Raw genomic sequence first — 11,768 nt, forward strand, 5'->3', positions numbered from 1 at the left:
TCTTTTTTTTAATTTATTTATTATGTATACAATATTCTGCCTGTATGTATGCCTACAGGCCAGAAGAGGGCACCAGACCTCATTACAGATGGTTGTGAGCCACCATGTGGTTGCTGGGAATTGAACTCAGGACCTTTGGAATAGCAGGCAATGCTCTTAACCACAGCTCATTCCTCTTGAAAGCCAAAATATTCTCTTGTGAGACGAGCTACTTTGTTTATGCAGTTCCTACCTGGGGGCAGCTGGGTGTAAGACTGATTATTTCCTCAGCATCATGCAAATATCCACTTTCACATCAACATTTAAAAAAAAGTTTTTAAAGATAGGGCCTCACTATGTAGCTCTGGCTTTCCTAGAACTGGCTGTGCAGACCAGTCTGGCTTTGAGCTCACAGAGACTCACCTGCCTCTGCTTCAGGAGTGCGGGATTAAAGGCATTGACTGGATTAATGGTATTGACTACCATGCTCATCTTGTTTTGTTTTCCAAGACAGGGTTTCTCTGTGTAGCCCTGGCTGTCCTGGAACTTGCTTTGTAGACCAGGCTGGCCTTGAACTCATAAAGATCCCCCTGCCTCTGCCTCCTGAGTGCTAGGATTAAAAATATACAGCACCACCACTCAGTTTCCAGGTCCATCTTTTACAAACCGCCTTTCACTCTGTGGGTGGGGGCTCACACTGAGCGGTGGGGTACATCTGTTAGGTACACTGTCAGTGTGTCTGAAGGTTAGGGACAGTTTTCTGGAGTCATCCTTCCTTCCCCATGTAGGCCACCTACTCACTGTACCCTCACAGAGCCCTTCTAGATACATAGACAGAGGGGTGGCTTCAGACATGGTGTGTGTGTGCGCGCGCATGTGCATGCGTGTGTGTGTGTGTGTGTGTATGCATATATACGTGTGTGTGTGTGCGCGCGCATGTGCATGCGTGTGTGTATGTGTGTATGCATATATATGTGTGTGTGTGTGTGCGCGCGCATGTGCATGCGTGTGTGTGTGTGTGTGTGTGTGTGTGTGTGTGTGTGAACATTCAGTTTGCAGCACCTGACCTCTTGCCAAGGAGGAGTTCAGGCTTGGAGTCTTCTCATCCTGGCAAGCACAGCAAGGAGATGCTCTTTCTTTTCTCTGCCCCAGGCGCCAGCATCGGTGTCACTCACGCTGGGAGCCTGAAGACAAGGGCAGAAGGGGCGGAGCCAAAAGCCTCACAAGTCAGAGTTTGTACCCCAACTTGCCTAGCTGTAGACATGCTGATCACTCTGGTCTTTGGTCCCAGGGTTGAGGAAATAAGTGATGGGCAGGGTAGGACGTAAGAGCTTGCCCGACACGCATGAAGCCCTGGGTTTGTTCCCAATGCCACATAAACCAGGCGTGGCGGTGCATGGCTGTAATCTCAAGAAGTAGAGGCAGAAGGATTACAAGTTTAAGATCGACCTCAACTAGATACCAAGGTGGAGTCCAACTTGGCCTCAGGGTTGCTTTCGAAAACAACAGAAGCAAGCAAGCCCCATACGTGTTTCTGTACACAAGTTTATTCTTTTTTTTTCCTGTAAAAAATGGTCAATAAGTATTTTTTTTTTCCAAAGGAAAGAAGGGAATTCTATGGAAGATCCCCAGGAGTCCCACGGAGAAAGCCAGCAGCCAGAGGGCCAAGAGGACAGAGCCACCCTTGGAAGTGACGTGTGGAGGGGAGCGACTCAGTGCAGGCAGGGCAGCTCCACAGAGGCTGGGAACACCCTTCTCAGCCCAAAGCCGCCATCAGGGTCTGGGCCTGCTTCAGCTCTGCAGGGAAAGGGAGAGCACAGGGAGTGACAAGGAGCAGAAGCCAGCCTAAGGCCAGCTTGGCCTTTATAGCCAGTTCTAAGTCAGCCAGACCCAGGCGGGTCCCCACCCCCTGTAGGTCCAGTCTCACCTGCCAGGAGAACCTGGAACTTGTCTGCCGAGAGGGACATGGAAACAGGTTGGGCTAGGGCACCCGGGGCAGGCACAACCTCTAGCTGCAGGTGCACCATGGGCTCCTCGACAGAAAGCAGCAGGCTGGAGCTCAGGGTGTAGTCCACCCGCCAGCTCACATTGGCCAGCTTGTTCACTGCAGGCAAGAAGTCAGGCAGCTGTCAATCAGGCAAGCCAGGAAGCCTCACTCCCCGATGGGGCTCATTTCACAACCCTTCAACCCAGGCCTGTAGGACAGGTACTTGAGTATCTACCATGGGCCTCAGAGAAAAGAAACTCAGGCCATAGTCGTGAGATCCTTAGCCAGTTCTAAACCCTTCAACTGCTCTGGGTGCAACTGTGGTTCAGGCTTCCCCTGGAGCAATGGCATTTGGCTTGTGTTTGTACCTTCGAGAGTACAGCCCAGTCCCCCCCCCCCCCAGCTGTTTTCATACTCACCGCGCAGGCTGCAGGCCCGAAGGTGCTCCTGTAGGGGGCTCTGCTTCTCTTCATAACAGCGGCACAGGCTGGTGGCGTGCTCTGCAGGTAGATGGAGCTCGGTTGAGGTGGCAGGTGTAGCCTGGCATGGGGCTCAGAGGATGGGTCTCAGGATCCAGGGCCCACGAGGCCTCAGTGTACCCTCTGGGAAGCCCTCCCCACAGGTTTCCCACCTGCCTGTCCACCCTGCATACCTCTGGGCAGCCCCAGCTGCTGTAGCTCACTGGACAAGGAATCGCTGTCCACACTGTGCTTGGCTGCACTGGAGAGGATGAAACTCAGCACCGCGACGGTGGCCTTTACATCTCCAGACTCTACAGTTGGGCACACAGAGGTCGGGCAGGGGATGGCACGGTGACCCCGACCACCCCCCTGCCCTGTTATCTTCAGCTTTGGACCCCAAGTTTCTTGAACCCTGGGCACTACTACTGGACCAGCACAAGCTGGGAGAGGGTGGGGACAGGACTGGCAATATGGTTCTTTCCTTCCTGTCCTCCCCTGAAGCAGGAGGGTCAAGGAAGGCTGTGGTTCCCGGAACGGGGTACTCACCAAACTTGGCGTCAGCAGTAAGCTTCAGGATCTTCTCATACTGTGGGGAAAGGAGGTCCTCAGGGGGTGCCAGAGCCCTGTCTCCAGCCCCTTGCCCCTAGCCCAGATCCTTCGGTAAGGAATGTTCTGGGAAGGAAGGGGATGTCCAAGGGGGCTGAGAGGCTTCAGAACAGACGTCTATGGGGCTCATAAGGTTATCGGACAATGGAGTGTTGGGTCCTGTACTCACATCAATGCCCTGCCCCAGAAGCTCCTTTAGCACCTGGCTACACAGCAGCCGCAGCTTCACAGAGGACTGCAAAGGATGACCCTGTTTCAGACAGACTGACCCACCCACCTTACCAACGTGACCACAGTCACATAGCATGGCGGTCCCACGAGGGAGACTCCGTTCCCCCAACTCCCAACTCCCCCCACCCCTGGCTCCCAGTCTCAAGCTCCTCCCTACTCCCCCCCAACCCCAAGTAAACTGGTGCACTCAACAATCTTGGCCAGTGTGCTGATCTCTGCCAGGACCCAGTCAGGACAGTCCAGATCGCCACAGAACCGGAACCTCTGTAAGAGGGTAAGGTGGGAAGTCGGGCTGCAGAAAGGGCTGAGGTGTGCCCAGGATCCATGTTCAGGATGTGCACTCTCTGGCCACCTGTTCTCCTTACCACCAGATTGTCTTGGGTGCTGCTCTCTCCCTGCCCGCATGCCACCTGACCTTGTTCTGACTTTTACTCTATCTGCTCAACAAGCATCAACAGGCGGCAGGCCTACATAAGTGCCCACCATGCTCCAGCCCAACAGCTTGCTGCTGGACACTACCTAATTCTAGGTTTTTGGGGCCTTGTTGTTGGCAGTGCTGGGGCTCAAAATCAGAGCCTGGGGCATGTCTACCACTGAGTTACAGCACCAGATCCTACTTCCCACAGTGTCCTCTTTATTCCAAGGCACTGTGGGCGGTCGGAGGGAATACTAGTTTGATAATGGTGATCCAAGTCCCCAGCAAGATTTGATCTTTGCTTATCTTGCCCCATCTTCACGAAGCTCTAGCGAGACAAGATGTGCACTCTCCCGTGGGCCTAGCTCTTTCAGAGGCTGTACAACTGTTCCGTCTTAGGACACCCTTTTGTGGCCGCTGCTTCCCGAAAGGATTACACAAACTATTCTTCACCGAGAGGGCTCAAAAATGTCTCCGCGGCCGGAGAAAGAACTATGCCTGCCAATCCCTGCTTCTGCCTTGCCCTCTCCTTTTGCAGCTGAAATCCCGATGCCTGTGCTGGCTGGACGCTCAACACGAATCTGCTGAATGAATGAATGAAGCTCATCCAATCAAGAACCACTTCCTGGCCCTGGAAAGCCGAGAGGTTTCCTAAGGGTGTGGACCGGTCCTAAGCATATTCTCGTCTCCATCACCCGACATCTGGGGAAGTGGGCTTCTGCGGGAGGTCCTCGTGGGACCGTGGAGAGTGTGTGAGAATCCGGGTGGGTCCCTCCAGGCCCAGGGATGAACGCGGTCCCCTGCCCATGCTGTGATGCGCGGCTGCGCCTGCGGACTCGGCCGCCCCGCCGCACCCAGAAGCGCCAGTTAAGAGTCTCTCCCTACTCTCCCAGAGCCACTAAGCCTCTTCTCGCCCGAAACCCATCTTTGCATCTTTACTAATCCCTCACCATGGTGCCAAGAGACCGACTCCTTCCAGGACTTCTTCCGGCTCAACACAGGTCAGCTGACTCGGCGGTCATGTGACACCGACGGGTAAAGCTTTTGAGGGCGGAACGTTAAGGCGAAAACCGACTACTGAGACGACTGAGAGTACGCACACGTGTTCCTCCTGATCCCTCCCAGAACAACCAGCCTGTCCGCGTTTCACCGGAATTATCAAGGCAGGAAGAAAAGGGTGGGAAATTTTTCTTTAAGTTGGAGTCAGGATCCCACAAGCCAGGCTATTTCAGGTGGGTTCCGTGATTTCCTCTGTGAGCAATACATATAGCGAAGGAGCGTGGGATAACTTTTTTTTTTTTTTTTTTTTTTTTTTTTTTTTTTTTAAATCTTACGGAATGCCCAGGGAGTGAGGGCTCGCACCGCACCGGTAGTGCCAAACCTTGAGAGACTGTGAGGCAAGGGATCAGAGGTTCAAGCAAGCCTGGACTACAGAGTGAGAACTTGTTTCCCCAAACTTAAAACTTCCCAGATGGCTTAGAGAAGCACCCAAGTTCGATCCCGGCACCTGCGTATAACGGCTTCCATGAGAACCGACGCACAGAAATTGTCCTCGACCTCCATCCACATACGTACCGTGGCACAAATATGCCCACACATACATCACACACATACAATAAGAAATTAATAAAATTTTAACGTAAAGGAGAAAGTCCCAGTCGATGAAATGTATGCAGGGCAAGCCTGAGGACCCAAACAAGTTCAGGTAGCACCCATGTAAAACGCTGGACTGCGGGGCGGGTATGTGTGGATAGAGATAGGTGGATCCCCAGAGCTCACCAGCCCCTTAGCCTGACTAAATCTGTGGGCTCCTAGTGCAGAAAGACTTGGGCGGGGGCGGGAAGCGGAACTCGAAGACTCTGGCAAAAGATGCCGACCTCTGACCCCCAGGTGTACACTGGTGCAGTCTCACATACCCCAAAAAACAACAAAATGCCCCCCCAAACCCCACATATACAGAAACAAAAATATTAATGAAAATGAATAAGACTATTAAAATATGATGCGCATATAGGAAATTATACATAAGCATTAAGCCAAGAGAATCTACATTAACTGCACTCTCCCTCGTAATCACATGACCAGTACCCAGATAAGGAAAGGGAACGTTACTAGTACCATTCCCCTTATCTCCAAGTGTGGCTGTGCATTTGACTCACTTCTGTGAATGCTCTTGGGTGCTTAGCTCAGAGCGCCAAAGCATTTTAGCTACCCAGGAAAGATTCCCTGCAGGTTTCCTAACACTGGACATTAGTTTTAATTTAAAAAATGCATATTATTTATCTTATTTATGTGGCTGCATATTTGCCTCTGTGTGTGTATGTGTCCCATGTGCAGAGGCCTGAAGATGACTTTAGATCCCCTGGAAGTGGAATTACAGCCACCTGATGTAGTTGCTGAGAACCAAAGTTGGTCCTCTGGAAAAGCAACAGGTGCTTTCCACTTTAACCCTTGAGCCATCTCTCCAGCCCCTGTATGGTAATTTACATCCCAGTGAGTAGCAAAGCTGCTGTTTACCTTTCTGGTGTTATTAGGGTAACAGGAGGTAGGGTAAGCCAATTCATAAGGGAGGAGTCAGTCCTCATGGCCCGAAACCCCTGGAACATCCTCAAGAACTACAGATTTATCATTTGACCAGTAGGTTCTTACCTCCTACATCCCATAGGGGGTGGAAGAGCCATTTGATGGATTTTCTGGGTCCCTGGATAAAGATCTTTCCCAGTGGAGGTCTTTGTTTAGGATGCTCGGGGCCATTGGGCATTAGGCTAGAATTACTTGGGCGTGGGAGGGGTGCTCACACTGGAGGGAGGGAAATGACCTCAGCTGGGTCCTGAGTCCTGAGCTCTCCCATCCTGCCCTTTGTTCCCATGCAACACCTTTAAGGATGACTGCAGGCCTGATGATCAAGCACTGGGCTGATAGAAACGGACAAGGTAAGGAGCATGTGCCCCTAATGCTATCAGTGCCAGGCAGGGCAGGCCGGGCAGGCAGGAAGACAAGATAGCACTTATGGCTATATTATCACCCTTGCTTTGTCCCCGAGGCTTCTGGGAGTGATTCCTCCAAGCACTGCTATGCTATTTGTTCAGATGGGAATATTTAACCTGGCTTAGAAAAGCAATCTGGTGTGCACACCTAGAATCCTCACCTCTTAGGTGCTAGAAGAGGGAGGATGGACAGAATGCCCAAGAGTTGAAGGCCAGCCTGGACTCCATGAGACCCTGTCTGAAACAAGGGAACTCTGTTGGCCATGACTATGTAGCAGGTATTGAGAAACTGATCTTACACTGGCTCACGGGGCCCCCAGAGGACTAAAGGGGATGAAGCCTCCCCTCTTTGACTTCATTTTGGTTCTGTCTCCTTTAGGCATCTTACTGCTAGCATTTCCAGGGTCTCCTTCCAGGCCTTTAGAGGACGCCTGATGTTACCAGGATTTTAGGATAATAGACTGAACCTTGGGAGCCCCAACCAGGTAGGCTTAGCCATCGCTGTTCAGTACACCAACATGTTCTTTGGGGTCTTCTCTAGACCAAGGGTTGGAAGAAGGTTCTTAGCTGTCCCTTCCTCAGGATCACTCTGCCCATGCCTACTCACCTGGGTGGATCAGGCTGGGTCTCTGCAGTACCATGGTGTCCCTTGTGACTGTGGGCCTTACACAGTCCTTCCATCTCTGCAGCTTGGTGACTTAGGGCCAGTGTGGAGGGAGTGACTGAGACCTTGCCCAGGGAGAGGCATTATCAAGAGCTTTAGGGCCGAATGGGTGACTCCCTCAGACTGACATAGCCTAGGGTCCCATAGTAACCAAAGGTTCTGTCCCCCTGCTTGTCATATGCTCATGTCTTTCTGCCTCGTTGCCACCAGATGGCAGAAAGAGGCTGAGGTACTGCGGAGCCTGTTCCCTGTGTGTCTGCTCCACAAGGTTGATTGTACTTCCTGACTACTCAAGTAATATTATCTCCCTTCTCAGGCCTTCAATGGGGTTGAAGATTAGATAGTCTTAGTTACTTTCCTCTTATGGTTTAGACAAGCCAGTTTCTGATGCAAGACTTAGACTCTTTAGAATAGAATGTTTATTAAAAAATTATCATGTGTTCCTTGCTTAATATTGTTTATATTGGTTGTAATTTATACTTGATATCTGTTCCTATTGTATATAGTTTTTTAAAAGATTTATTTATTTATTATGTACACAGTGTTCAGCCTCCATGTATGCCTGCAGGTCAGAAGAGGGCACCAGACCTCATTACAGATGGTTGTGAGCCACCATGTGGTTGCTGGGAATTGAACTCAGGACCTCCGGAAGAGCAGTCAGTGCTCTTAACCTCTGAGCCATCTCTCCAGCCCCTTGTATATAGTTTTGTGTTGGGTTTGGAATGCTCTTATTTAGACAAAAGGGGGAGATGACTCAATCTGTGAGAGACTGAGCCCCCTGCAGCTGGCAAGGCTAGATTCATTCTTAGAGACCCCCTGAGCCCTCTATTCAGGGACCCATGTGAATCCACACTTGACCTACAACTTTGGTAACCAATGTGGGGCTTGAAGAACAACAGTGGATTTGGACACTTTAAGGACTGGAGGAAAGTTTGCTCTCAGGGTAAGAGAACTCCAGCATTGGTAGGATTATGGGGAATTTAAATTCACCATCTCAGGAGCAACAAAAGGCACAGTTGCTAAATACTTGTCAAAAGAAAAAGTGGTAACTGCCCAGTTTTTGCAAATATTAAAGATAGGAATGGAATGGCTCCTGAGACAGATAATAAATGAAGGAAAAAGTCCTGAGACAGAGATAAATGAAGGAAAAGGGCCCTCTCAGTAGAGAAAAGGACAGACAGGAAGTAAAAAAGGAAATCTTTCCAAAAGAGAAGAGGAAAGGAAAGGAAATAAAAGAAAAAAAAAGTTATTGATGGAAAAGGAAAAGGAAAAATGTTTAATAAAGGATTTTCCCAGTAAGAAAGGGTAAAATACTGAATCAAGGCCTAAAAATTAAAAGGTCTCATAACTGAAAAATAGGAAAGAAAAAAAGACATTTCCCAGTAAAAAAAAAAGTAGAGGATGAAAGAAGACTCAGATATAAGAAATTCAGGATAGCTGAAACTCAGAGCTCCCCCTGCCGGTCAGTCTGTGAGTCGGCAGAGAGCAGCGGCATCTGAACCACAGACTGAGGGCAGGCGGCCTCATTGCTGCACCCTGGAGAAGCACAGCAGGCCCAGGATTTAGAAGTTTCTTGTTGTCTGTTTGCTAATCTTTGGTTTAAATGGTTTTTGGTTGTTTGTTTTTTAGCTTTTAGTTTTTTTCCCCTCAGATGGGGAATAACTCAGTATTAAAGATTCCTTTATGGAAAATGTTTTTTCATTTTCCCTAATAGTGGAAATAACTCATCAATGGTCCTCCTTCATGGGAGAAAAAAAATTACACAAGCCCAGCTTCTAGTAGAAGACAATTGTGGTCAGGGCATAAAGTACTAATTCAATGCTGTTTAAATTTCTAGAGATATCAAGCGTTCATTGTATAGATGTTCTTTCTTGATTGTGTAATTAATGTTTAAATTTTAATTTTGACAATAAATGAACTAAAAAGACAAAATTCATGATTTTTTTGCTTGAACGTATTTCTTTATGTGATATGAATAGAAAGGTTACCCACAAAAAGTTTAAAAAATTAAGAGAAATTATATACACAATTATATAAAAATTCCACCTAATGCACTGTTATTTCAATTTTTACAATAAAAATGCCTAGATATGGCAGATGCCTTCTATCTCTGCATGTATTCTCCCTGTAGAAGGCTTACTTGTTGAGTCACTTTTTATAAGTTTTATTTAACTGATAGCCTTATTGAATTATCAGTACACGCAGCCAATAGGGACCCACTGTGGTTCCATTCTTAGTTTCTCAATGGCTTTGTCTAGACTGTCATTTACGACGATCACATCAAAGCAGTGGCTGAATGCTCTTGAATTCGTGTGCTTTCATCCACTGTTTTCTTCAAATCAGAGTCCGTCAGTGGCTTGGTGGTGATTCCTGCATCCACCACAGCCTTGTGCATGGCACGCAGGGTCTCACATAAGGCACGAACTCAGATGTCCTCAACACTTTTAATGCTTGTGTGTTGACGTCTAAAATGCAAGTACGTCAGTCTGTACAACTTCAAGGATAGAGTCAATCTCAGTTCCATAGGGCTTTCCTTCATATTCCCCATGCTCCAAATACTTTCCAGCTTTAGTATCTGCTTCCATTTCTGATCGGGACACAAATTTATATGCCTGTCCATTCTTTTCATCTTCCCTTGGCTTCTGTGAAGGAAATGACACCGTTGTTCCAAATCTAGCAGGATTCAGCACTATGAATCTATTTTTCAAGCTTCTTCTGCCCGCACCTTGAGCTCCTATCAACACTAATGTTTTTCGCTGGAAGGGTGGCATTTTTGCTACTTCCTCATAGATCTGAATTTCATGGTGATCAAACTCTGCATTCCTAGTTGTGAGGTACATCATTATCATCTTCTTTTTGTTGTTGTTGTTGCTTATAGTTCCACAAAAGGGTCCTGAATTGTCCCAGTCTCTGCGAACAAATGCCTTTCTCTTCTCTTCCAGGAACTGGCTTGGGGTCAGACCAGCACTTCCGCCCTCTTTCACATGGCTAGCCTGCTACCAATTTGGGTCTTCTCTGTTTACAATCTGAAGAATTTCTCCTTTGGAAAACTTCAGTCCCCTTCTCTGCAGGGTATCAGGTTATCATTGACTGGATTATAATCGAAATGACACTTGACAAATACCTGTTGAGGAGTAATAGTATCTCTAAAACTTGGCAAAATTGTTAGTGTGACACTTCCACTAATATTTTGCCGCAACTCTTGTAATTCCTTTGGATTGTTTCCAACCTCATGTCCATTGACTTCCTTATGATCTCTCCCACATGGAGCAGACCTTGTCGGTCTGTCTATCATTCCTCCATGAAGGATTCGGGCGGTTAGCAGATCATTATTTTCCACCCTGAATGTTACACCCAATGGGTCTCCAGCTCTTTTGTGAATACCAAGAGGACGGATGGCATCTACTGGCAATAACTGATGATCTAGAGAAGAATTACTCATTTCCGGACTTGAGGGAGGTGAATCATAACATTTTGATATCACAATATCATGGGCCTCCCAGAAGCTACTGGAAATAAGGTTGAGTATTCCAGTCAGTTCTGCCACATTTTCATCCACACTTATTAGAGAACTGATATCTTCAAGAATTTCAGTTACTAATTCCAAGTTATTATCACTGACAGCTTCTTATTTTGAATTTTCAAGCCTGTCATGAGGTCGGGTTGGCGGCTCCCACTGTCCCCACCTGCCACGTAGCCTTTCTCTCAGTTGCTTGGCTCAGCTGCCGCCGCCACAGGGGCGCTCTCCTCCTGGCCTCGCCCCCAAAATTCATGATTTTAAACTATATATTGGGTATGCTGTTTTTTTTTGGGGGGGGAAATTTAAATAGCATGTTTATTTGGGTTCGTTACTTAGGAATTACAGCTCCATGCTGTCAGGAACCTGCCCCTTCTGCTGTCTCCAGCCCAGGTATGGAGCAGGCTGCTTCCATCCACAACCCGTGGGGCCTACCACAGAGGTGCCCCTCCCACCTGTGCTGGGCTCTCAGTGGCGCCACACTCTTCAGACAGGTGCAAGCCTGTCCCTGCAGCCCAGAGTATTCAACTCTTGAGATGGGGCCGTGTTCCCAACTCTGTTGCCACTAGTATCTTCCATTGCTGGCGGTTCAGGGAAAGGAATGTGTTTGGGAATATGGGCATGAGACAGAGCCACGCTGGGCCAGGTCAGCTTTTTCTCAAGAGAGCCGCTCAATGGCTGCAAGTAGCTCAGGCCTCAAGACAGATGTGGCTGGGCTCAGTTCCTGCAGCTCCCATGTCCTCCAACACCGAAGAGGAGAAGGTCAGCAGGGCAGACGGTACCAGCCCACACTCATTTAGGGTCAGGGCCTTTCACTAGACTTTGTCCGCCAGAGGCCCGCAGCTCAAAAGGCAGCCCATTCTGCAGTGCCTCACATACGAACGGGAAGAGCACAGGTAGCCGCTTCGCGGAGTAGAAGAT

At 48.6% G+C, this 11,768-nt stretch overlaps 1 protein-coding gene, 1 long non-coding RNA gene and 1 pseudogene across 2 annotated transcripts; 1 reads left to right on the forward strand and 2 right to left on the reverse strand.

Annotated features, from left to right (window-relative positions):
• Positions 1-1,506: 1,506 nt before the first annotated feature.
• Positions 1,507-4,740, reverse strand: Commd4 (COMM domain containing 4). Its single transcript, XM_050152045.1, has 8 exons — positions 4,630-4,740; positions 3,457-3,528; positions 3,203-3,268; positions 2,974-3,013; positions 2,619-2,738; positions 2,386-2,466; positions 1,907-2,083; positions 1,507-1,776 (listed from the first exon to the last, which is right to left on the reverse strand). The coding sequence occupies exons 1-8, from the start codon at positions 4,630-4,632 to the stop codon at positions 1,736-1,738; spliced, it is 600 nt and encodes a 199-aa protein (XP_050008002.1). The 5' UTR covers positions 4,633-4,740; the 3' UTR covers positions 1,507-1,735.
• Positions 4,741-4,788: 48 nt separating this feature from the next.
• Positions 4,789-6,972, forward strand: LOC126507525 (uncharacterized). The gene is made up of 3 exons (XR_007593570.1): positions 4,789-4,911; positions 5,025-6,612; positions 6,835-6,972. It is a non-coding gene; the product is annotated as an uncharacterized lncRNA (long non-coding RNA).
• A 2,550-nt stretch (positions 6,973-9,522) lies between these two features.
• On the reverse strand, positions 9,523-11,084 carry LOC126507523 (protein PALS2-like; annotated as a pseudogene).
• Between the last annotated feature and the right edge of the window lie 684 nt (positions 11,085-11,768).

Source organism: Alexandromys fortis, unplaced genomic scaffold (assembly GCF_014885135.2).
Source record: "Alexandromys fortis isolate MF-2015 unplaced genomic scaffold, M_Fortis_MF-2015_v1.1 scaffold_70, whole genome shotgun sequence".
NCBI lineage: Eukaryota > Metazoa > Chordata > Mammalia > Rodentia > Cricetidae > Alexandromys > Alexandromys fortis.